General features: G+C 43.9%; 1 protein-coding gene across 1 annotated transcript in view; it reads left to right on the top strand.

The window, feature by feature from the left end:
- The window catches only part of LOC147433606 (uncharacterized), a 110,519-nt gene extending 91,137 nt beyond the window's left edge, over positions 1-19,382 (top strand). The window contains exons 2-6 of the mRNA XM_086489520.1: positions 14,250-14,282; positions 18,447-18,610; positions 18,704-18,906; positions 19,051-19,259; positions 19,344-19,382. Of these exons, the coding sequence (XP_086345646.1) occupies positions 14,250-14,282; positions 18,447-18,610; positions 18,704-18,906; positions 19,051-19,259; positions 19,344-19,382 (648 nt within the window). The remainder of the gene's footprint in view (positions 1-14,249; positions 14,283-18,446; positions 18,611-18,703; positions 18,907-19,050; positions 19,260-19,343) is intronic.
- The last annotated feature ends 2,665 nt before the right edge of the window (positions 19,383-22,047 follow it).

Raw genomic sequence — 22,047 nt, 5'->3', positions numbered from 1 at the left:
GTGCTGGCCCTTGTTGAAGAGTAGGACCAAGACTTTGTTGTATTTGTTGCAATCTCTTGAGGTAGTAGTAGTCCTTGTCCTCATGCCCATACTTTTCGCAAAAGTGGCAATAAGCTCAGAGGGGACAGTCCTGTGGAGGATGTCCTCGAGAGAGACACGAGCTGCACCATATCATAGCCTTGGTCTCCTGCTGAGACCGAAGCTCTTCTAGATCCCTCTTGATTTGATCCAAAGCTTCGTGATGTGGGGCCTTCTCCTGTTTGAGAGAGATTGATTTCTCCTCTTGTAGAGCTCGCTGTAGTTTTAGGGCTTCAAGTTCCCTACATAAGGAAGTCAAAAGGGTCAGGCGGACCCTCCAAGAGTACCGAGGCAGTCTCTGTTAGGAAATAAGACGTAGCTAAATAGATAATTGAGTAGATTACTTAATGGAGAGAGACAAATTTACATACACGAGATTATAGAGTAGAGAGAGAGAGAGAGAGAGTACACACGATATACATGGTTCACCCAATGTGGGCTACATCCACGGGAAAGCAGCCACTCAATGGCTTTAGTACTTCAAAACAAGAAGTAGTTTACAAAGGGATGATACCCTTAATGGAGATCCCGCTGTCAGGAGTTTTTTGGAGCAAGGGATTGCGCATATGTACATATACATGCATGGTGCATCAAATAAGGAATTGCCCATTTTCCAGAGCCAGGTGGTTACGTGGGGCCCACATGTGTACAGGTAGGGCAGCATGTACATAGTGCATCGATTTTCATCGTTACCAGTACCAGTGTGTTTTTTATACAATAAGGAGGAGTTGGTAGCGCGTAAAACTTCTCGAGGAAGCTATCCGCGGGCCGACGACGTGAGGTCAGCAGGTACGTCAGATGGCATCTAGTGGCGTCAGGAGGGCGAACGAGGTCAATATTTGCACGCGGATGAGGACGGACACAACGTGGGTGTTTTCTTGTGAGAGTTATGCAGAAAGGTCATCATTAGGACCACTTTTTGGGGCCACTTCACGTGGTGGCGAGATGCATTATTGGAAAAAAGCTGACTGCCAGGTGTGCGAATGATGCAAAAAGGTGACAACTATGCACTGTGAGGTCAGTTTTTGGCCTGTTCGGGGTCCGTTTGAGGTCATCGAAAAGGCCAAGGGTGCCCAACTAAGAAGGCTAAGTGTGGGAACTGAAAAAACTGAGAGAAGACCAGAAAAAACGTGGAGAAGAGAGGAGGAACAGCCGCAAGTGTGTTTTTTGGGTTTTTGGAGCCTGTTTTGGCCGTAAACTGCTCATCCGAGGTCGGATTTGAGCACTTTGACATTGTAGACTGGGGTTTTGGGCCGTTCCGGACGCGATGGCGCTGTCCATTTTGCCAAATTCCTCACTCTTTTCCTGCTGTTTTTCTGTGTAAGTTCCTCCTATGAGCGAAGTTTCTGCTCCAGTTTGTGATTGTATCTGGCTTCTTTCACCCATAGTGTGTGAGCTATTTGCCCCATTGGTGTTGGCCCAAGCTCAATTGTATCTAAACATCAGAAATTCTCCTCTTTTGAGCTGAGTTTTTTGGGTGTGTGTGTGTGTGTGTGTGTGTGTCTGTGTGGAGTGGGCAAGTGGATAGTCTCTCTCCTCTCACTCCAGAGGTGTGTTCCCTGTCTCGGCCAGGTGTGTTGTCTAAGCCGAGTGGTGCCCCATAGTGTGTGTGTGTATCTTCCCAAGAGTGTGTGATGGGTCGTTATAGAGGCGCTGTGTGTGTTTTCATTCCGCTCACATTCTTTTGGTGCCCCCACTGAGGATCTTCTTCGAGTACCTTCTGCTTCGAGCTTCGAGCTTCGGGATTACAGGTTACAGGTTACAGGTTATAGGTTACAGGAACAGGGACAGGGACAGGTACAGGTGATTCACACAGGTACAGGTAGCTGGAATACAGTGATATACTAGCAGTGATGTCACTTGCAATTGTTGTGGGAATGCATCACTTGGCGCCTATTTGAGCGCATTGTCTGTTGGATTGTACGTTACTTGTGGAAACTGCCATTGTACGCCTTTGTGGAGCCATATATGGTTTTATTTGGCAGTCCCAGCCATTTCTGAGACTTGGTCTGGAAGATAGTCATTTCTGAGACTTGACTATACGCGATTTGCATTAGCTTTCGTGTGAGGGTCGATAGTGTGAGGTTTTTATTGAGCTGGGGGATTCTCAAATGTGGAGATCCTTTCGGTGATACAGGTAGCTGGAGCACCCTTTTTGTGACCTCGCCATAGGCTATGTACTAGTGAGTCCTACTTGATGCTCGGGTTCTATTGTTGACAGTTTATGCATACAGATACAATCTATATTTTGGGTTCCTACTGCTCTACTTCTGGGGAAACTCTGTCGAAATTTTCCCAAGTTATGATGGCTGGTTTTTTGGTATTTTGAGCCATTTACGCTGGTATGCTGCTGAAATTTTGGCAAAATCAGAGGTTGAGTCAGGTGTGCCTTCTTGGGAGCTTCATGGTTGGCTTTAATGGATGATCAAAATGGCCCTCAGTTCACTCCTTTTCATTTAACTCAAAGAATTCAGATTAATGTTCATGTGTCCAGGAAGATCTTTTTCCAGCAGCGCATAGTCTTTATGTTTGGGCCAAGAAGATTGAGAGAGATCCTGGAATGTCCTTTGCCTGTTGTAATTCCAATGATCAACTACGAAAACTCATTTGATGTGCATGTGTTTGTCCTTATCTAAAGCTGAGCTCCATTGAAGTTTCTAGGGATTGGGTAGTGAAAAGTTTTGGGTTCTTGCACGTGTGTTCGAAGGGGTTCTCAAAGCATCATAATTTGGGTAGCCATGGCTTTCTCTTATCCCGAGTTTCATGGAAGAAGTGATGAAGATGTGGAAGAATTTTTGGAAAAGATGGAGGTTGCCTGCATTAGCAACCAGATTCATGACCCTACGCAAATGTTACGCCTTCTCCAAATTTGTTTGAAGAGTGATGCACGAGTTTGGTCTAAAGCATTTGAAGAGGAGTTGCGTGTGGCCGATCCACCTGTAAGGTTGAGTTGGGACAATCTACGACATGGGTTGGAAGTGGAGTTTGTGAAGATAGAAGATCCTGACAAAGTGTGGCAAGAAGTACAGGCTTTGGTGCAAAAGGAAGGTGAGCCAGTAGATGCGTACATACGTAAGTTTTCATTGGCATGGGAGCGAATGTGCAAGGCTTTAGCACCACAGGTACCCCCGCCTGACATGATGAAGAAGGACAGGTTCTTGGCTGGTCTTTGGGAGAATATACGTTGGAGAGTAGAGCTAAAGAAGCCTAGGACATATGAAGATGCACTAGAGGTAGCAAGGAACAAAGAGTGGAAGCTGAGGAAAATGAGCCAGTTAGGGGTGGAGTCTTTGCCAATGAGGTCTGAATTTCAGCCTATAGAGTCTTTACAAGGGCGCATGTCAGGGGTTCATCATGAACCAGTGGTTCCTGTTACTACTCAGGTTATGCCAGCAGTGGTCACTACAGCAGTGCAAGATGATGGCCTAAGGCAAGACATGAGGCAAGTGGTTGATCTGATGAAGAATCTCAGCCTAAACATGCTAGGTCAAGTGGGAAATAATCGAGGTCGAGGGCGGTTTGCAAATCAGCCAGGAGGTGAAGAAAGACCTAGGAATGGTGCTGGACAAAGTAATAGTAGGTTTTGGAGGCAGACGCCCACATGTTATAATTGTGGAGAGTTGGGTCACATCAGCCCGCAATGTGATAAGCCACCAAGGATGGGGGGAGACATGTATCCATTGCCAAGACAGGTGCTAACTAGATCAAATGATTATGGCATCGAAATTAAGGGAGACGAAGGAACCAGTGGACTGACCCAGGAGGAAAAGGGAAAGACAAAAGTGCTAAGTGTAGTCACCTTGGAGAAGGCATCAAAGCTAGAGGATACATTAGTGATGCCTATTGGGAAGAGGACCACAGAGGATAAGGAAGGAAGAAGTGCCCCAGGTCCTAGTAAGAAGAAAGGAAAGAGCCATGAAGGCGAGGATGTCAAGGCCAAGAGGAAAAGGAGAGCTCGTCGAAAGTTTCATGTTTCAGATTTTCCACTAGGGGATGGGCAATTAAGCTATGACTTGAAGGAGGATCTGACGAGCAGGAAGGCAGATGTTACTTTTGGGCAGCTTATAGAGATGGTGCCTAAGCTAAAGCGACAGTGGAAGAGGATGGTTAACCCAATGGAGAAAGAGCCAGAGAGAGGTTCAGTGAAGGTGTTGGCAATGGACGAGCTACCAGACATTTGTCCAATAGTAGATGTGTGGCATAAAAGGAAAAATTTGGGACAAGGTTATGTGGATGGCGGAGCCCAAATATGCGTCATAACACACTCATGCGTTGAGAAGATGGGTCTCACAGTGGCTGGGGTGTCAGGTTTTCGGATCAGATTGGCAAACCATCAAAAAGTAAAATGCTTGGGTGTTGTAAAGAGCTTAGAAGTGGAGGCATATGATGCAAAAGCAGTGGTTGACTTTCATGTGATGCCAGCAGGGTTGGGAGCATATCCTATTATACTGGGCAGACCATGGTTACGTGCAGTGGGAGCTGTTCAAGATTGGCGACATGGTACGATTAGCCTCTATGGAAAGACAGGTACCAAGAAGCTTTATAATATGGACACAAGGAAACGATTAGAGGAGCTTTATGAAGATGAGGATGAGTCTAGTGATGAAGACTCTTCCACGGTGACAGATGAGGATAGTGATAGCACTACCAGCAGTGACGAGGATGCTGATGTTGCATTTATTTTGATGGATAAAGAAATCCAGGAGTGTGGTTTAGTCGCATTTGCGAATGAAGTTGAAGATGAAAGTGAAGGGCCTTATGAAGTGATTGAAGGGCTGATGCAAACCAAGGTTGAGTTGTCAAAGAAGCAGGAATTAATGACGCAAATGATTAGTGGAGACCTCTCAGCTATGGAGAAGGATATATTTTTGCATATGCTGGCTAGTTTTCCTGATTTGTTCATTACTTCATATGAAGAGATCAGAGGGTTCAAGGGTGAAGAGATGCATATAGAGCTGAAAGAAGGTGCTAAGCCAGTACGGCAAAGGCTAAGAAGGATGGGTCAAGAGCAAATGGAAGCCTTGCGGGTAGAGGTGGACAAGTTATTGAAGGCAGGGTTCATAGTTCCAGTGGAGACCACAGAATGGGTGAGTCCAGTAGTAGTCAGTCCAAAGAAGGATGGGAAGTGGAGAATTTGTGTAGATTTTAAACCCTTAAACGCAGCCACTAAGAAGAACCCATATCCTCTTCCATTCATCGATCAGATCTTGGATTCAGTGGCAGGTTATGAGAGGTACAGTGTGTGTGATGGTTTTTCAGGCTATTTTCAATTGAAGATTGCTCTTAAAGACCGCACAAAGACAACTTTTATTACGCCATGGGGCTGCTATTGCTACACAGTGTTGCCGTTTGGGTTGTCAAATGGACCATCTTTCTATCAAGAAAGAGCAAATTGGGTGCTGGAACCATTCATTGGTAGTTGTGTTAAGGCTTTTATGGACGACTTCTGTGTCTATAGCAGTAGGGCTGAGCATCATGAGAAGTTGCAGATGGTATTGGCTCGATATGATGAATGTGGAGGACAACTAAATCCAAAGAAATGTCATCTAGCACAGCCAAGGGTGAAGTTATTGGGCCATATGGTGTCAGAAAATGGCATTGAGGCTGATCCAGATAAGGTGAAGTCTATTATTCTTCTTCCATCACCTATGAGTACGAAGCAATTGGCAACCTTTATACACAAAGTGAAGTACATGGCACGGTTTATTCCATTGTCTTCGCAGCTTCTTTATCCATTACAACAAGTGGCAAAGCATGATCCATTGCAATGGGATGACAAGTGTGAAGAAGTGTTTCAAGAGGTGAAAGAGGTGTTAGGGGGGTTGTCAGCCATGCAGGCTCCTGATTGGGAGAAAGTTTTTTATGTAAATCCATCAGTAGGGGATGATGCCATTGGAGCCATGCTATTGCAAAAGGGGAAGGGCAGCCATTATATGAGGCCAGTGTATTGTGCAAGCCGAGTGAAGTTGGTAGCGGAGAGAAAGTTATCGGAAGTAGAGCTAGTAATATTTGCTTGTCGACGATTTCGTCATTACTTGCTACCACGGCCTTTTGTTTTCTTGACGAGTTATGCCTTTTTGCCACAGTTAATTAATGGTATTAACATGTCAAATGTGGTGAAGAAATGGGTAATTGAGCTGCAAGAGTTTGAGTTCTCTTTTCTAGTGGAAGATAGTACAAGGGCTACCCTAGCTGATTTGTTGACCTACAAGGAGAATCCCCTTATTGTTAAAGAAGAGGTGGTGAGAAAGGTAGTTGAAGAAGTGCCACAGATCAGCAATGCACATGTGTTGTTCTTTGATGGTTCATACAGAAAGAGCCATGATGCAGCTTCAGGGGGTATAGCACTTTATGATCCAGAGGGGAAGCTAGTATGCAAGAGAGGGTTCAAATTGGATGCTCATAGTAACAATGAGGCTGAATATGCTACATTGGAAGCCGGATTACACATTTGTTTGAAGCATGGGGTTCGAAGGTTGAGCATAAAAGGTGATGCCTTGTTAGTGGTGAAGCAAGTGTTGGGTGTGTGGAAGAGCAAGAACACCTCATTGAAGGAAATGTGCTTCAGAATTAAAGGCCTGTTAAAAAAGTTTGAAGCATGGAGTATCAGACACATTGAACGTGCTCTAAATGGAGAGGCACATGAAGCAGCTCAAGGCATGATTGGGGAGCTATTTGTGTTGAGGACCACTTTACCTCTTTATCATGGCCGGGAAAGTTTGGCTCAAGAAGAGGAGTTTTTGCTAACAGGAATCATTCCAAAGGAGATTCAGAAGTCTAAAAAGTATGGCTTTGTGCGTAGAGCATACAGGTACAAATTGATTGGTGATGTCTTATACATGAAAGGGGCTGATCTCGTGTTGAGACGTGTACCTTGGCGGGAGGAGCTTTACAGAGTGTTGGAAGAGAATCACGAAGGCGCATGTGGTGGCCATTTTGCTCTAAAGATCACCTTGCATAAGATTTTGCAAGAGGGGTATGTATGGCCTAGTTTGCACAAGGATGTTCACCATTGGTGTAGGTCTTGCAATAGGTGTCAAGCATTTGGGAAGAGAGTGTTGAAGCCAGAGCTACGAAAAACCATTATGGCGTTTGATGTGTTTGAAAAGTGGGGGATTGATGCAATAGGCCCGTTACCTATCACAAGCAGGGGCAAAAGCTATATTTTGACGGCAGTGGACTATCTTTCTAGATGGGCAGAGGCTACAGCAGTAAAACAGATCACTGCAAAGGATGTGGCAAAATTTGTGTATGATGAAATATGTTGCAAGTTTGGGGTGCCATTAGAGCTACTTTCAGATAAGGGGCCAGGATTTAGAGCTAAACTGCTAGACTTCTTATGCACAAAGATGAAGATTAGGCACCAGCATACCACTCCTTATTACCCGCAGTGTAATGGCTTAAATGAAAGGTTCAATGGTGAGTTGGTACAAATTCTTTCTAAAGTGACAGAGCACCAAGGAAAGAATTGGGATTTGGAATTGCCTAGTGCATTATGGGCTTACCGTACTTCGGTGAAGACAGGTACAGGGTTTACTCCATTTCATTTGGTGTATGGAAAGGAAGCACTATTGCCTGTGGAGGTAGAGTTGCCTGCGGTCAAGATGTTAGAGAAGTTGCTTGGGCCGCCTAGTGATGCATTCAAAGAAAGGCTTTTGCAGCTACAAGAGGTCCAGTTGGATAGGATGAGCGCATTGGAACATTATGGGCAGATGCAGGATAAGGCTTTGGCAAAGATAAATGAAAAGGTTAAAAGTAAGGGTATCAAGAAACATGACTTGGTTTTGCGCTACAATAGTAAGCTGGACAACACCTTCCAAAAGAAGTTTCAGATTAAGTGGGAAGGCCCTTTCAAGGTAGTGGAGTGTTTTCCAAATGGCACATATCAGCTGGCTAACCTGGATGGTGTTCTACATACGTCAAGGGTAAATGGATTGCGTCTTAAGTTGTATCATGCCAGGTTGATGATGGTGGAGCAAGATGAGTTGTCTGTGGATCAAGCTGTGTTGGTGAGGGATGAGGAGACCTGTGATGCGGCGAGTCTCATATCTCTCTTTGCTGCTGCTGATCATGAATGATCTAGCAGGCTAGGGGATGGGCAAATTATGTCAGGAGTTTTTTGGAGCAAGGGATTGCGCATATGTACATATACATGCATGGTGCATCAAATAAGGAATTGCCCATTTTCCAGAGCCAGGTGGTTACGTGGGGCCCACATGTGTACAGGTAGGGCAGCATGTACATAGTGCATCGATTTTCATCGTTACCAGTACCAGTGTGTTTTTTATACAATAAGGAGGAGTTGGTAGCGCGTAAAACTTCTCGAGGAAGCTATCCGCGGGCCGACGACGTGAGGTCAGCAGGTACGTCAGATGGCATCTAGTGGCGTCAGGAGGGCGAACGAGGTCAATATTTGCACGCGGATGAGGACGGACACAACGTGGGTGTTTTCTTGTGAGAGTTATGCAGAAAGGTCATCATTAGGACCACTTTTTGGGGCCACTTCACGTGGTGGCGAGATGCATTATTGGAAAAAAGCTGACTGCCAGGTGTGCGAATGATGCAAAAAGGTGACAACTATGCACTGTGAGGTCAGTTTTTGGCCTGTTCGGGGTCCGTTTGAGGTCATCGAAAAGGCCAAGGGTGCCCAACTAAGAAGGCTAAGTGTGGGAACTGAAAAAACTGAGAGAAGACCAGAAAAAACGTGGAGAAGAGAGGAGGAACAGCCGCAGGTGTGTTTTTTGGGTTTTTGGAGCCTGTTTTGGCCGTAAACTGCTCATCCGAGGTCGGATTTGAGCACTTTGACATTGTAGACTGGGGTTTTGGGCCGTTCCGGACGCGATGGCGCTGTCCATTTTGCCAAATTCCTCACTCTTTTCCTGCTGTTTTTCTGTGTAAGTTCCTCCTATGAGCGAAGTTTCTGCTCCAGTTTGTGATTGTATCTGGCTTCTTTCACCCATAGTGTGTGAGCTATTTGCCCCATTGGTGTTGGCCCAAGCTCAATTGTATCTAAACATCAGAAATTCTCCTCTTTTGAGCTGAGTTTTTTGGGTGTGTGTGTGTGTGTGTGTGTGTGTCTGTGTGGAGTGGGCAAGTGGATAGTCTCTCTCCTCTCACTCCAGAGGTGTGTTCCCTGTCTCGGCCAGGTGTGTTGTCTAAGCCGAGTGGTGCCCCATAGTGTGTGTGTGTATCTTCCCAAGAGTGTGTGACGGGTCGTTATAGAGGCGCTGTGTGTGTTTTCATTCCGCTCACACCGCCTTGCTTCACTCTCACCACCTCACACTCACCTTGTTGCATCAACTTCACACTATAAAATGTGTGTAGAAATGGCCTCCTTTTATAGGCCAAAAGGGTTGCCCTCTCTCATGAGAGGCAGCCATGTGTAGCCGCCCTTGTGTAGATAAGTCCAAATCGGACCCTCCAATCCGCCCATGTGTGGCCGCCCTTGAGAAGAAAAGTCCGCTTTTGAATTCGGCCACCGGCCACCGGCCATTGACTTCCGACCACCGGCCACCGGCCATTGACTACCGGCCACCGGCCACCGGCCAATTGACGGTTGTTTTCCGACCACTTTTCGGCCGCCGTCCGGGCATAATATTCCGGTCAAAAGAAATATTCCGGCGAGGGAAAAAAATATTGGGGGCTTCCGCCCCAGAGGCCCCTAAAGTTGCCCTTGATTTATGGCCGTGAAAATTTTGGTTTCTGGCGAGTGATTTTCCTTCATGCACGATGGCTTCTCCTCATAATGGGGGCCTTACAAATGTGCGCTTTTACCACAAAAAATTACAAGGGTAAATCAGGCTCCATACTTAACAATCTCCCACTTGGAGACTGATCTCCAAACCAAACCTGTGAGTGACTGCTTTCCATTCTGGCTTCTTATCCTTGAATTCCGATTGAAGATGAGCAAAAGCTCAACTTCTCCTTGTTGACTACCTTTGTAAACATGTCTGCAGGATTTTCACTTGTATGCACCTTTCCTAGCTTTAGCTGTCCCTCTTCCAAAAGAGTGCGTATGAAGTGATATCTCACCTCAATGTGCTTTGTCCTTGAATGAAAGGTGGAGTTCTTCGCAAGATGGATAGCGCTTTGGCTATCACTGTACAAGAAACAATTGTCTTGTTTGAATCCAAGCTCTTCTAAGAATCTGTGAAGCCACAGAATTTCTTTGCTTGCCTCTGTCATTGCTACATACTCTGCTTCCGTGGTAGAAAGTGAAACCACTTTCTGCAGCTTTGAATCCCAGCTTACTGTTGTGCCTCCAACCGTGAACACATAGCCAGTAGTGCTCCTTCGAGTATCTTTGTCACCTGCCATATCTGCATCAGCATATCCTTCTAGAAAAATATCAGTTCGTCCAAAATACAAAGCATTTGTTGTTGTCCCTTTTAGATACCTAAGTATCCACTTCACAGCTTGCCAATGCTCTTTACCTGGGTTGTCCATGAACCTACTCACAACTCCCACTGCATGTGCAATGTATGGCCTTGTCCAGACCATAGCATACATTAGAGAACCTATCGCTGCAGCATATGGAACTTTAGACATATAGGCTATCTCCTCTTGTGTCTTTGGACACATATCCTTTGTTAGTTTAAAATGACCAGCCAAAGGTGTAGAAATTGGTTTTGCATTTTGCATTGCAAACCTTTCTAGTACCTTCTTGATGTAATCTTCTTGAGATAGCTTTATTGTCTTCTTCATCCTGTCCCTTGATATTTTCATACCAAGTATCCTCTTTGCAGCACCTAAATCTTTCATTGAAAAAGATTTAGACAGGTCCTCTTTTAGGTCTTTGATGTCCTTCATGTTAGCACTTGCAATCAACATATCATCAACATACAACATTAGGATGATGAATTTTCCATCTCCCAAATTCTTCGTGTAGACGCAGTGATCCGAGTTGCATCTTGTGAATCCATGATCCAACATCCATTGATCAAACCATACAAGCTCTTCTTTAATCTGCAAACCATTTTCTCCTTACCTTTTACTTCATACCCCTTTGGTTGAAACATGTAGATTTCCTCCTCTAAGTCACCGTGAGGGAATGCCGTATTTACATCCATTTGCTCGAGATTTAGATCATGAGCAGCCACAAGGATTAAGACAAGCCTAATTGAGTTCATTTTTACAACAGGAGAAAATATTTCATTGAAGTCAATAAATTTCTTTTGAGAAAACCCTTTTACCACAAGCCTAGACTTGTACCTTTTCTTCCCACCTTCTTCTTCCTTCACCTTGTACACCCATTTGTTTTGAAGTGCCCGCTTACCTTTAGACAACTCAACCAACTCCCATGTTTGGTTGCGATGTAGTGAGTCCATCTCCACTTGCATGCTCTTCGTCCATTCTTCTTTGGATTCATGTTGCATAGCTTCTTCGTATGATTCTGGCTCTCCAGAATCTGAGATCAAGAGATGGTTGAAGGAAGGAACAAACCTTTCTGGAGGTCTACTTGCTCTTGTAGATCTTTGGGGAATAGGTTGAGGCTCTTCATTTGGTTGACGTTGTTGCACATTGTCACCGTTTGCAGTCCTTGAGTCTTCACCGTCCTCAAGCTCCATGTACTCATCACCTGTTTCTTTTGTTTGTTTTCTTTCCAAGTAATCTTTGTGCATATTTTGTTCGTTAAAAATTACATCCCTACTCCTTAAGATTTTACCATCCTCAGGATTCCATTGGCGATACCCAAAGTCACCTTCTCCATAGCCAATGAAGAAACACTTTTTGGACTTTGCATCTAGCTTTGATCTTAGGCTTCTATCTATGTGCATGAAAGCCTCACACCCAAATACTTTGAGAAATGCATAATTCACCGGTTTACCTGTCCATGCCTCTTCTGGAACTCCCCCATCCAATGCTTTTGAGGGTGACCAATTGATTAAGTACACAGACGTACTTACAGCTTCTGCCCAAAGCTCAAGCGGTAGGCCTGCATGTAGCCGCATGCCTCGTGCTCGCTCCATGATTGTCGTGTTCATCCTTTCCGAAATTCCATTTTGTTGAGGTGTCCTTGGGGTTGTCCTTTGCCTCCGAATGCCATTGCTAGCACAAAAGCTTTCAAAATCTTGGCTGCAATATTTGCCTCCATTGTCGGATCTGAGGTATTTAACCTTGGTACCTGTTTCATTCTCCACAAAGGCTTTCCACCTTTGAAATATGGAAAATACATCGGATTTATTCTTCATGACATAAACCCATGTTTTTCTAGTCGCATCGTCTATGAATGTTACATAGTACAATGAGCCACCAATTGATGGTGTACTTGCAGGACCCCAAACATCAAAATGAACCAACTCAAGTTTTTTATTTTTTCTTTCATTTCCTGATTTTTGAAATTTTACCCTCTTTTGTTTACCATAAACACAATCTTCACAGAACTCTAAGTCCACTTCTTTCAAACCTGGTAGAAGCTTCTTTGTTTGAAGGATTTGCATTCCTTTGGCACTCATATGCCCAAGTCGGTAGTGCCACAGCGCAATGTCAACTTTTGTAGTTGCTACACAAGCTGAAGGTTGCGTGCTAACAGTACACAAGTAAAGTGTACTGACTTTTTCTCCCTTGGCAACCACTAAAGATCCCTTTGAGATCTTCCACCGTTTGTTTCCGAATGCAATGTTGTGACCTTCATCGTCCAATTGTCCTGTAGAGATCAAATTTTTGCGAAGAGAAGGAACATGCCTAACATCTTTAAGCTTCCATTCATTTCCGTTAGCAGTTTTGACAGAAACTGTACCTTTGCCGACAATTTCACAAGCTTCATCATCTCCCAAGTATACATACCCAAAATTACCTTTGGTGTAGTCTTGGAAATGTTGCTTGTGTGGTGTTGCATGGAATGAAGCCCCCGAATCTACTATCCAGGAATTAGACACATTGTCTAATGAGAGAATTAGAGCATCTTGCTCTACTTTACCTGCCACATTGGCCTCCGATGTTGGCTTGTTGTCTTGAGACTCTGTCTCCTTCTTCTTCTTGGACCAGCAATCCTTCTTGACGTGGCCCTTCTTGCCGCAGTTCCAACATTCAAGAACTGACTTTGTGCGTGACTTGCTCCTCCTTGAGTGATCACGACCCTTTTGGTTTTTGAACCTTTCCTTAGGCCTTCCTCTTGTTTCTACTGACAGTGCAGCACTTGATGATTCTCCTGTGCTTCTCCTTCGTATTTCCTCGCTTAGGAGAACACCCACAACATCATCAAACGTAAGAGTATTTGTACCAGAGATAGAATTACTTACAACCATCACAAGGCTGTCCCAACTATCCGGAAGAGATGATAGTATAAGAGAGCTCGCACTTCATCATCAAAATTGATTTTCACCGATCGAAGTTGACTTATGTTTGTGTTAAAGTCATTTAGGTGTTATGCAACTGAACCATTCTCTGCCATCTTTAGATTGAACAAGCGCTTCATAAGAAATACCTTATTGGATGCCGATGGTTTCTCGTAGAAGTCGTCAAGTGACTTCATCAAGTCCTCTGTGGTCTTCATCTTCGAAACATTGAAGGCCACCGTTGACGCCAAGCTTAACCGGATTGTTCCCAGTGCCTTTCGATCAAGGACAATCCATGCTTCATCTGCCATCGTTGCGTGCTTCTTTGCAAGACCGCCTAGTGGAAAATAGAGGTCCTTCTGGTAGAGATAGTCTTCAATCTGCATCTTCCAATGTTGGTAGTTTTTACCGTTGAATTTCTTATCTTGAGCTTCCCTTCCTCCGCCATAACTCCCACTCAGTTCAAGGAATCCTTTCCTTGAGATAATTTAGCTACGAGCAAACCTTGCTCTAATACCAGTTGTTAGGAAATAAGACGTAGCTAAATAGATAATTGAGTAGATTACTTAATGGAGAGAGACAAATTTACATACACGAGATTATAGAGTAGAGAGAGAGAGAGAGAGAGAGAGAGTACACACGATATACATGGTTCACCCAATGTGGGCTACGTCCACGGGAAAGCAGCCACTGAATGGCTTTAGTACTTCAAAACAAGAAGTAGTTTACAAAGGGATTATCCCCTTAATGGAGCTCCCGCCTTGCTTCACTCTCACCACCTCACACTCACCTTGTTGCATCAACTTCACACTGTGTAGAAATGGCCTCCTTTTATAGGCCAAAAGGGTTGCCCTCTCTCATGAGAGGCAGCCATGTGTAGTCGCCCTTGTGTAGATAAGTCCAAATCGGACCCTCCAATCCGCCCATGTGTGGCCGCCCTTGAGAAGACAAGTCCGCTTTTGAATTCGGCCACCGGCCACCAGCCATTGACTTCTGGCCACCGGCCCCACCGGCCATTGACTACCAGCCACCGGACAACCGACGGTTGTTTTCCGACCACTTTCCGGCAACCGTCCAGCCATAATATTCCGGTGAAAAGGAATATCCCGGCGAAAAGGAATATTCTTGCTTTTGTCTTCCAGAAAGTCATATTGGTTGGCTTTATAAAAATTCTTCTTGTTTGCATAAAAGTTGTCGTCATCAGAGTCTGAACTGTCTGTAGACGAGTCCTCTGTAGAACTGTCACTCACTGGGTGAGATTTAGACTTCTTTTCCTTTTTCTTGCCCTTTCCGAAGTGTTGTTTCTTGCTTTGCTTTCTGCCTTTACTGTCTTCTTCACTCAAGTCAGAAGAGCTAGAAGAACTGTCAGAAGAAGAAGAAGAAGAAGTGGGTACTCCTTCAAATTGAACACACTTCTTCTGTTTCTTTGCCTTATCAAATGTCGACTTGATGACCCAAATAACCCCGGAAGTCATTGCCTTTCTTCTGCAATTTTGGGCGTGATTTCCAGGATCTGGCCCTGCTGCCTTTAGGGTTAGGGTTAGGGTTAGGTTAGGGCATAATTAGGGTTTGGCAGAAATTAGGGTTAGGGTTTATGGCAGCATTTAGGGTTTCTACAGATTAGGATTTCTGGCCATTAGGGTTAGGGTTTCAGCAGTACAGCCATGTCATCAAAAGCCTAATAATCGGGCATCCACGTCATCACTTTGTGACACCTTGACTTTTGGTAGCCTTTAGAAGGCTAAATTCAAAAGGCTATCTATATAAGCCAAACGAACCTGCAGATCGATACGAACTCAGGCAAGCATCTCCACAGGCCAAGGCATCGACCAACCAAGCCACGAATGTAGCTTGTCTAAGCAGCCGTCACAAATTAATATATCTTAACAGCGCGTTCGTCAACTGCAGCATCTCGTCTACGTTGTTCATCTTGAGCCACTGTCCATCCCGAGGCGAGTCCCGACTGCACCTAGTGCACCTCCCAGGCCTGAGCGCAACAAAGCAACCCGTCAAGCTCAGTGCTCGACCGCACGCTTGCACAACTCGCCAGCTGGCAACCCGCTACTTGGCAACAGAAGTCTGTATTTATTTTTACCTTAAAAAGTCAACACAATAAATTTTCTTTGTTTTGTTGTTCTTTTAAAGGCCTTTCCCACGACAACACTTGAACCTTATTCATACACTCTCTGGAGCCACCAAAGATCTTTCTCACCACAACAATTGGACCTTAGGAAAACTCTCAAGCTCTCTTTTTGCAGTGTAATCTTTCTAAAAGAGCCCTTCAAAGAAGTATTTGAGCAACAATCTTTTGAGCACAATAACTTTACTCACACAAGGCCATTGTAAAGGAACTTTTGTACAAAAGATTAGACACTGCCACCATAATTATGAGTGGAAAAACCTTCCTAGTAAGCACGTACACATACATGAAGTGCATCAATGATTTGTATGCCATGCCTATTAAGGCATTAAAACTGAAGTATAATGAGAAGCCGTCTATATCCGATTCAAGGAGGGGGCAAGCATCAACCTCAAGCATCAAGCGCAAAACGAAGATCATGAAAGATTATCAACATGAAGAAGAAGATTTTAACCATGAAGATATCCACGAAGATGACATGAAGTACAACCACGACAAGTATTATAAAGATGACAACAAAGGGACCCATTCGAGGGGAGGAAAAGAAAATAAAGACAAAGATGAAGGAGCTGAAGACACAACTATGCTCTCCTGTTTAAGAAGAGATTTCTTAGAGCCTTTGTGGCACAAGAATGAATGACTAATGGCCTTTATGGCATACGAGCCTTTTATGGCAAATAAATGAGTCTTTTAAGACATACGAGCCTTTATGACATAGAGCATGTGTGGCATTTAAATGAATGAATGAGTGTCTACTATAGTCCTTAACCCAAGAGGAGGGTTGTTGGAAACGGGCTTCGGCCTATGATCCTACCCTTCTTTGTGAACTTTCCCTTGGAAGCATGATGATTTTTATCCATGAGAATCCCCCCTTGTCTTATAGGCATCCTAAGTGGCATATGGCATGTGTAACATGGTCAAAAGTAGCCCAAGTCATAGTATACCCCATGAGGAGTGTTTCTAGACATAGTAAAAGCATTTTGGAGGAGTTATGAGCCTAGAAAAACCCCCTAAGAGTGAAGATACGAGATTGGGAAGCTTTGTATGAAGTCATCAGTGATGTCAAGGAAGAATCCTAACATAGCTCTATATAATGAGCTCTCATGTACACACTTTCAAGTTTAACTAATCAATCTAGTCTTGAATCTACACTCTACTATATTCTTATTGTGTAATTAACATTGTCATTAGCATACTAATACCATGAATGGTTGTCTCTCTCATCCTCCCTAATCTCAGGTCTCAAAAAGCACTTGGTGCCTTCTTACTACAAGTTGCCATGTGAGAGAGTGTGAGAGAGAGAGAGAGAGAGAGAGAGAGAGAGAGAGAGTAGACGCCAATTAGATGCAGATGAGTTGTTGTGTCTGTGTGTGTGTGTGTGAGAGAGAGAGATAGCACGACGTCGCCTAGCTGTCGATCAGCTGTTGTGTGTGTGGGTGTGAGTGTGTGTGTGTGTGTGAGAGAGAGAGAGAGAGAGAGAGAGGGAGAGAGAGAGAGGTGTGCGCTAGTCATTATGAGAGGTGACAAACTCCACGTGCCTTTTGGCCTTGTGGGAGAGAGAGAGAGAGAGAGAGAGAGAGAGAGAGAGCACAGTTCGGTGCATCAAAGAAGCTTTAATTCAACATCACCTTGAATGAAAAGCTTCTAAGGCCTTTGTCACACATGTCAAAACATGTGTGACATTGGGTTGGCCAAAGTTGAATTATTGAAGGATTTGTTCGTACAGAAAAATAGATATGGACTACCCTCTTGCTCAACAACGGATAACATAGGATCCGTACATGCGAAACATAGGTATAGGAATTGAATTGCATCGCCCACTCGAAGGCTCTCGCGGTCGACCAATTGGCGTAACATTGTTGGTTGCAATTCTCCCTTTAGATGTAATATATAAAGTGTAACTCGCCATGTGTGGCAGCCCAGGCACCCAGAACAACATGTTGAGCTTGTCCGAGTGCGATTTAGGCCTAAGAGTTGTTTTGTATCAACCTTTGACCTAGTGTTTTAGAGATGTTTGCCTCAGCTTAGGCCCGTGCCAGTTGAAAATCGAGACAAGCTAATTGGTAGGTGCGTTTGCAGGGTATTTAATTCTTCCATCATCCTTGTGACTTGTTCACATTTCTTGTGATGATGTATTTGTTGACATGATTTAAGAAACTGGCAATTCTTTTAATATAAACCTTAAGCTCTTTGTAGGCCTAGACATTTAATAGCATTTTTTTAGCTTCATTTCATGAAAACTATTTAAGGTTTTGCTGAGATATTGTAATTATTCTATTCTTTGATAAAAAGGATCTTGCTTATGGTGTGCACATGTACATGCCACTTGTTTTATGGGTTTTTTTTCATGATTTTAAAGTTGGCTTCCTTGGGAAAATATGCAAGTGGATTCAAAGGACATGGCAAATTAAGTTCTACTGATCTGCTCTTTGGTAGTAACAGGATGGGTAGTCCTGCTCTCCTTGTGTGCAAACAAGCCTTAGAGGATTGGTATAAAACCATACATGTCATGATGACAACTTGTAATAAGTAAAACTTTGGAGTAGTTGTGGTCTCTCTGTCAAGCAGAAAACTTGTAATCTTTTGACCCTCAAGGCTCAATCTGAGCTTGAGGTTGGTGTATTTTTATGATGTTTTTAATACTATCCACTCACAATTGTGAGTTTTGCAAAAAAAAAGTTAGCTTCCTTGGGGGTATGCTTCTTTTACCCTATGGCATGGAGCAAGTCGGCAAGCTCATTACTATATGCTATGGGATGAGAATGATACTTCAGCAAATGGCTTGCAGCTATCAACAAATACCCAAAGTCAGACAGTGGGTCTAGCCATGTTGGATGAAAGTGCATAGTAGATGTATTATGTGAGCTTCATCTAAGAGAAAAGCGCAAGATGCGTGGAATGCATGTCGTAGACTCCTCCCAGGCATTTGCAAACATCTAATAGACAAAAAGGGTATTGTAGTTGGCGGCAACAAGAAAAAGTTTTTTACACTCAACGGATTCGAGAAGGAGTCGTTGTTGGCCATCTATAATTGGATGCATCCATTTTCAAACACTTCAGAGACAATCCATTGTGGTGGTGTGCTATGTTCAAAGGCTTTTTTGCACGAATGCAGGTATGCAATAAGTGATTGTATGGTACTCTAGAGACAATTGCAATCCGTTTTGGTGGTGTGTTATGCTCAAAGGCTTTATTGGCATGTATGTAGGTATGCGGTAGGTGATTATGTGGTTTTTGAGGACCAGCTATCTCAACCAAATAGATCGGAAGAGATCATACGGAGAGGCCATTTGAAGAAGTTATTTCTTCATGAACAAGAAGGGGAAATTCAATTATTTATGAATGTAGAGGCTTTGTTGCAAAGAGATTTTATCATGGATAAGGTGACAGGGATGCCTTTAATACATAGAAGTGAGAAGGCTGACACCACAGACATAATAAGGCCATTTGATTGTATAAAGAATAAGTTCTTTTGGTTAAGATCTACCATTAATGAAATGGATATCATGTATGACTTGAGTGGACACAAAGCTCGTAGTAGGTTGGTGTGTCCAGGGCAGCCAGGTTGCGTTCCACCATGGCCAGAGTCAGAGGATCTTGCACTCGCATTCTATATAGATTCTGAGATGAGAGAAGCTTTTGTCGTAGAAGTCAATGATGATAACAGGAAAGTCCTTCTCTTTTGGGCTCATGATCACCATGCGAATGCTTTATGGCTAGATTGGAAGTTGATTGTTAGTGTGCTTCCAAGCTCTTCTATCGAGGTAACTTTCAATGTGCATATTTTTCCTTTCTTGGCTCATACTTTGATTTTCCAATTAACCATGCAATCTTGTTTCTTTTTCAAGGTGGCGAGAGATGAAGATCTTAATTCACAGCAGCGATAGTTTTGTTCGTGAAGCTAGGGTTCTCGATTCTCTCAACAACCACCAATATGATGTATTTTTTGCTCGGTGGTTCTACCTCAATCATTTTGACACAGTGTTGGCATTATATGCTGAATTTTACTCGAAACTTTTTGATTCGAAACAAAGCATCATTTGACATTCTTTATATGTTAGAGATCTTCTAACCTTTCTGGAGCCACTCTAAATGCATGATAAGTCTTTGCCTTCCAGCAAAGGCAGGGCTCGGCTGAGGACGGTCGGTTGAGGACGGAGCTCCATTCTTGGCTTGTAGTTTATCCAGCTTTGTTGCCCATTTGGCTTGTAATTTATGCATCATGCAGAATGAGCCACCGATACGTTGTCGAGCAATAGTGTGATAGGGAAAAAAGCTGAAAATTTGCAGGTTTAGGGTTGAAAACTGAGGTTCTTAAGGGCTGAAAACTGAGGTTTCTTCCGGGCTAAATCTGCTACTCTTTAGGGGCTGAACTTGCAGGTTCTTCATGGTTGAAAAACGCTGCATGTTGAGGTCATACCTGATGAAAATACTAGGCTGATGTCTATCAAAAACGCTAGGTTGCTGGGTTTTCAAAAACGCTAGAGAACGGATCTTCAGAAATGCTAGCTGATGGGGGATGTGTGGCGATGATCTCTTGATGGGAAACGCTAAGCTGATGGTTGTCAAAAACGCTAGGCTGAGGTTCTGCAAAACAAGAATGCTAGGGCTGAAATTGGTCCTTCTGTCGTCGTGGTTCTGCAAATGCAAAAACGCTAGGCTGATTTGTTGTGTAGCGATGGCGCCGGGGCTGATCTGCTGTGCACCAACACGCCAGGGCTGATCTGATCCAAAACGCTAGGTGTTGCTGTGGAGCAAAAACGCTAGGTCTCTTGGGAGGTTCTGCTGAAAAGGTGCATGTTGAGCATGTGCTCTTGCTGCCTCTTCTGCCAAATAGTGCTTGTCTAGGTTTGCTTATATACAAACTTACTCAATTTGCGCTACCTACTTTCCAACAAAAGTCACTTAAAAATAATAAGTGAAAAATGTCAAAAATAGGGAAAATAGGCTAAATGCACTGGAAAATTCTCCTAAAGGATTCTAATGGATTCTAATGGGAATGCTTATGATCGTGCTGTGTGCAACCAGAGGATATGCATCTACACTAAGTGACTGGGCATGCACGGTCTACGAATAGACTCACAAAAGTGCCAGATCACTTTGAATCTAGACTGACTGGACTGATTGAACCCTGAATATGATGTAGCTTGTCCACGGACACATAGGGTTGGATGTGTCACGTGACATCCCCTTCTTTTCAAAGTGAGGTACTGGTACCGAACTCTATGGCGTCGAGGGAGATCGCCAATAGCATCCGGAATCCTGGAAGGGACTCTTCGTCGGCCTACTCTGATGTGTGGGTCATGCGTTACTTGAACTTCATAAAGGTCTGCAAGGATTGCTTCTTTGGGCCGCGCCGAAAGCAACACAAAGTCTCCTATGGCTCCTTCGATGCTTCAACTTCGTCTAGAGTCGTGCTTCTGTCTTCTTTAAGAATCTCCATGGCTGAAAATTCCTGAAACCATTTCCGACACAAAACCATGAACATAGTTCTTAAGGGCTGAAAATTGAGGTTTCTTCCGGGCTGAATCTGCTACTCTTTAGGGGCTGAACTTGCAGGTTCTTCATGGCTGAAAAACGCTGCATGTTGAGGTCATACCTGATGAAAACGCTAGGCTGATGTCTGTCAAAAACGCTAGGTTACTAGATTACCAAAACGCTAGCTGATGGGGGATGTGTGGCGATGATATCTTGATGGGAAATGCCAGGCTGATGGTTCTCAAAAACGCTAGGCTGAGGTTCTGCAAAACAAAAACGCTAGGGCTGAAATTGGTCCTTCTGTCATCATGGTTCTGCAAATGCAAAAACGCTAGGCTGATCTGCTGTGTAGCGATGGCGTCGGGGCTGATGCTGTGCACCAACACGCCAGGGTTGATCTGATCCAAAACGCTAGCTGTTGCTATGGAGCAAAAACGCTAGGTCTCTTCGAGGGTTCTGCTGAGAAGGTGTCTGTTGAGCATGTGCTTCTGCTGCCTCTTCTGCGAAAATAGTGCTAGTCTAGGTTTGCTTATATACAAACTTACTCAATTTGCCCTACCTACTTTCCAACAAAAGTCACTTAAAAATAATAAGTGAAAAATATCAAAAATAGGGAAAATAGGCTAAATGCACTGGAAAATTCCCTGAAGGATTCTGATGGATGTTGATGGGAATGCTTACGATCATAATGTGTGCAACCAGAGGATATGCATCTACACTAAGTGACTGGGCATGCACGGTCTACGAATAGACTCACAAAAGTGCCAGCTCACTTCTAATCTAGACTGACTGGACTGACGGAACCCTGTTATGTTGTAGCTTGTCCACAGACACATAGGGTTGGATGTGTCACGTGACAATGACAAGGTGATGTTCTGGTTTCTTCCATGCTCGAGGACTCGTTGAATAATTTTTACTGTGTGGTAACAGGTTTGTAAGGGGAGGAGGATTATACAAGGAAGGAAAGGTGTATTTTGCAAACAATGGTCGTGCATATAGGGGTGAGATAGGGGCATATCATGTGTACCATACATGCCAGTTTTTTATTAGTAGTCAGCTTATTATTAGTAGTGT

Source organism: Adiantum capillus-veneris, chromosome 19 (assembly GCF_014529385.1).
Source record: "Adiantum capillus-veneris isolate H3 chromosome 19, ASM1452938v2, whole genome shotgun sequence".
NCBI classification, from domain to species: Eukaryota; Viridiplantae; Streptophyta; class Polypodiopsida; order Polypodiales; family Pteridaceae; genus Adiantum; species Adiantum capillus-veneris.
The sequence above is the reverse complement of the archived record's forward strand: the minus strand, read 5'-3'. Positions and strand labels throughout refer to the sequence as shown.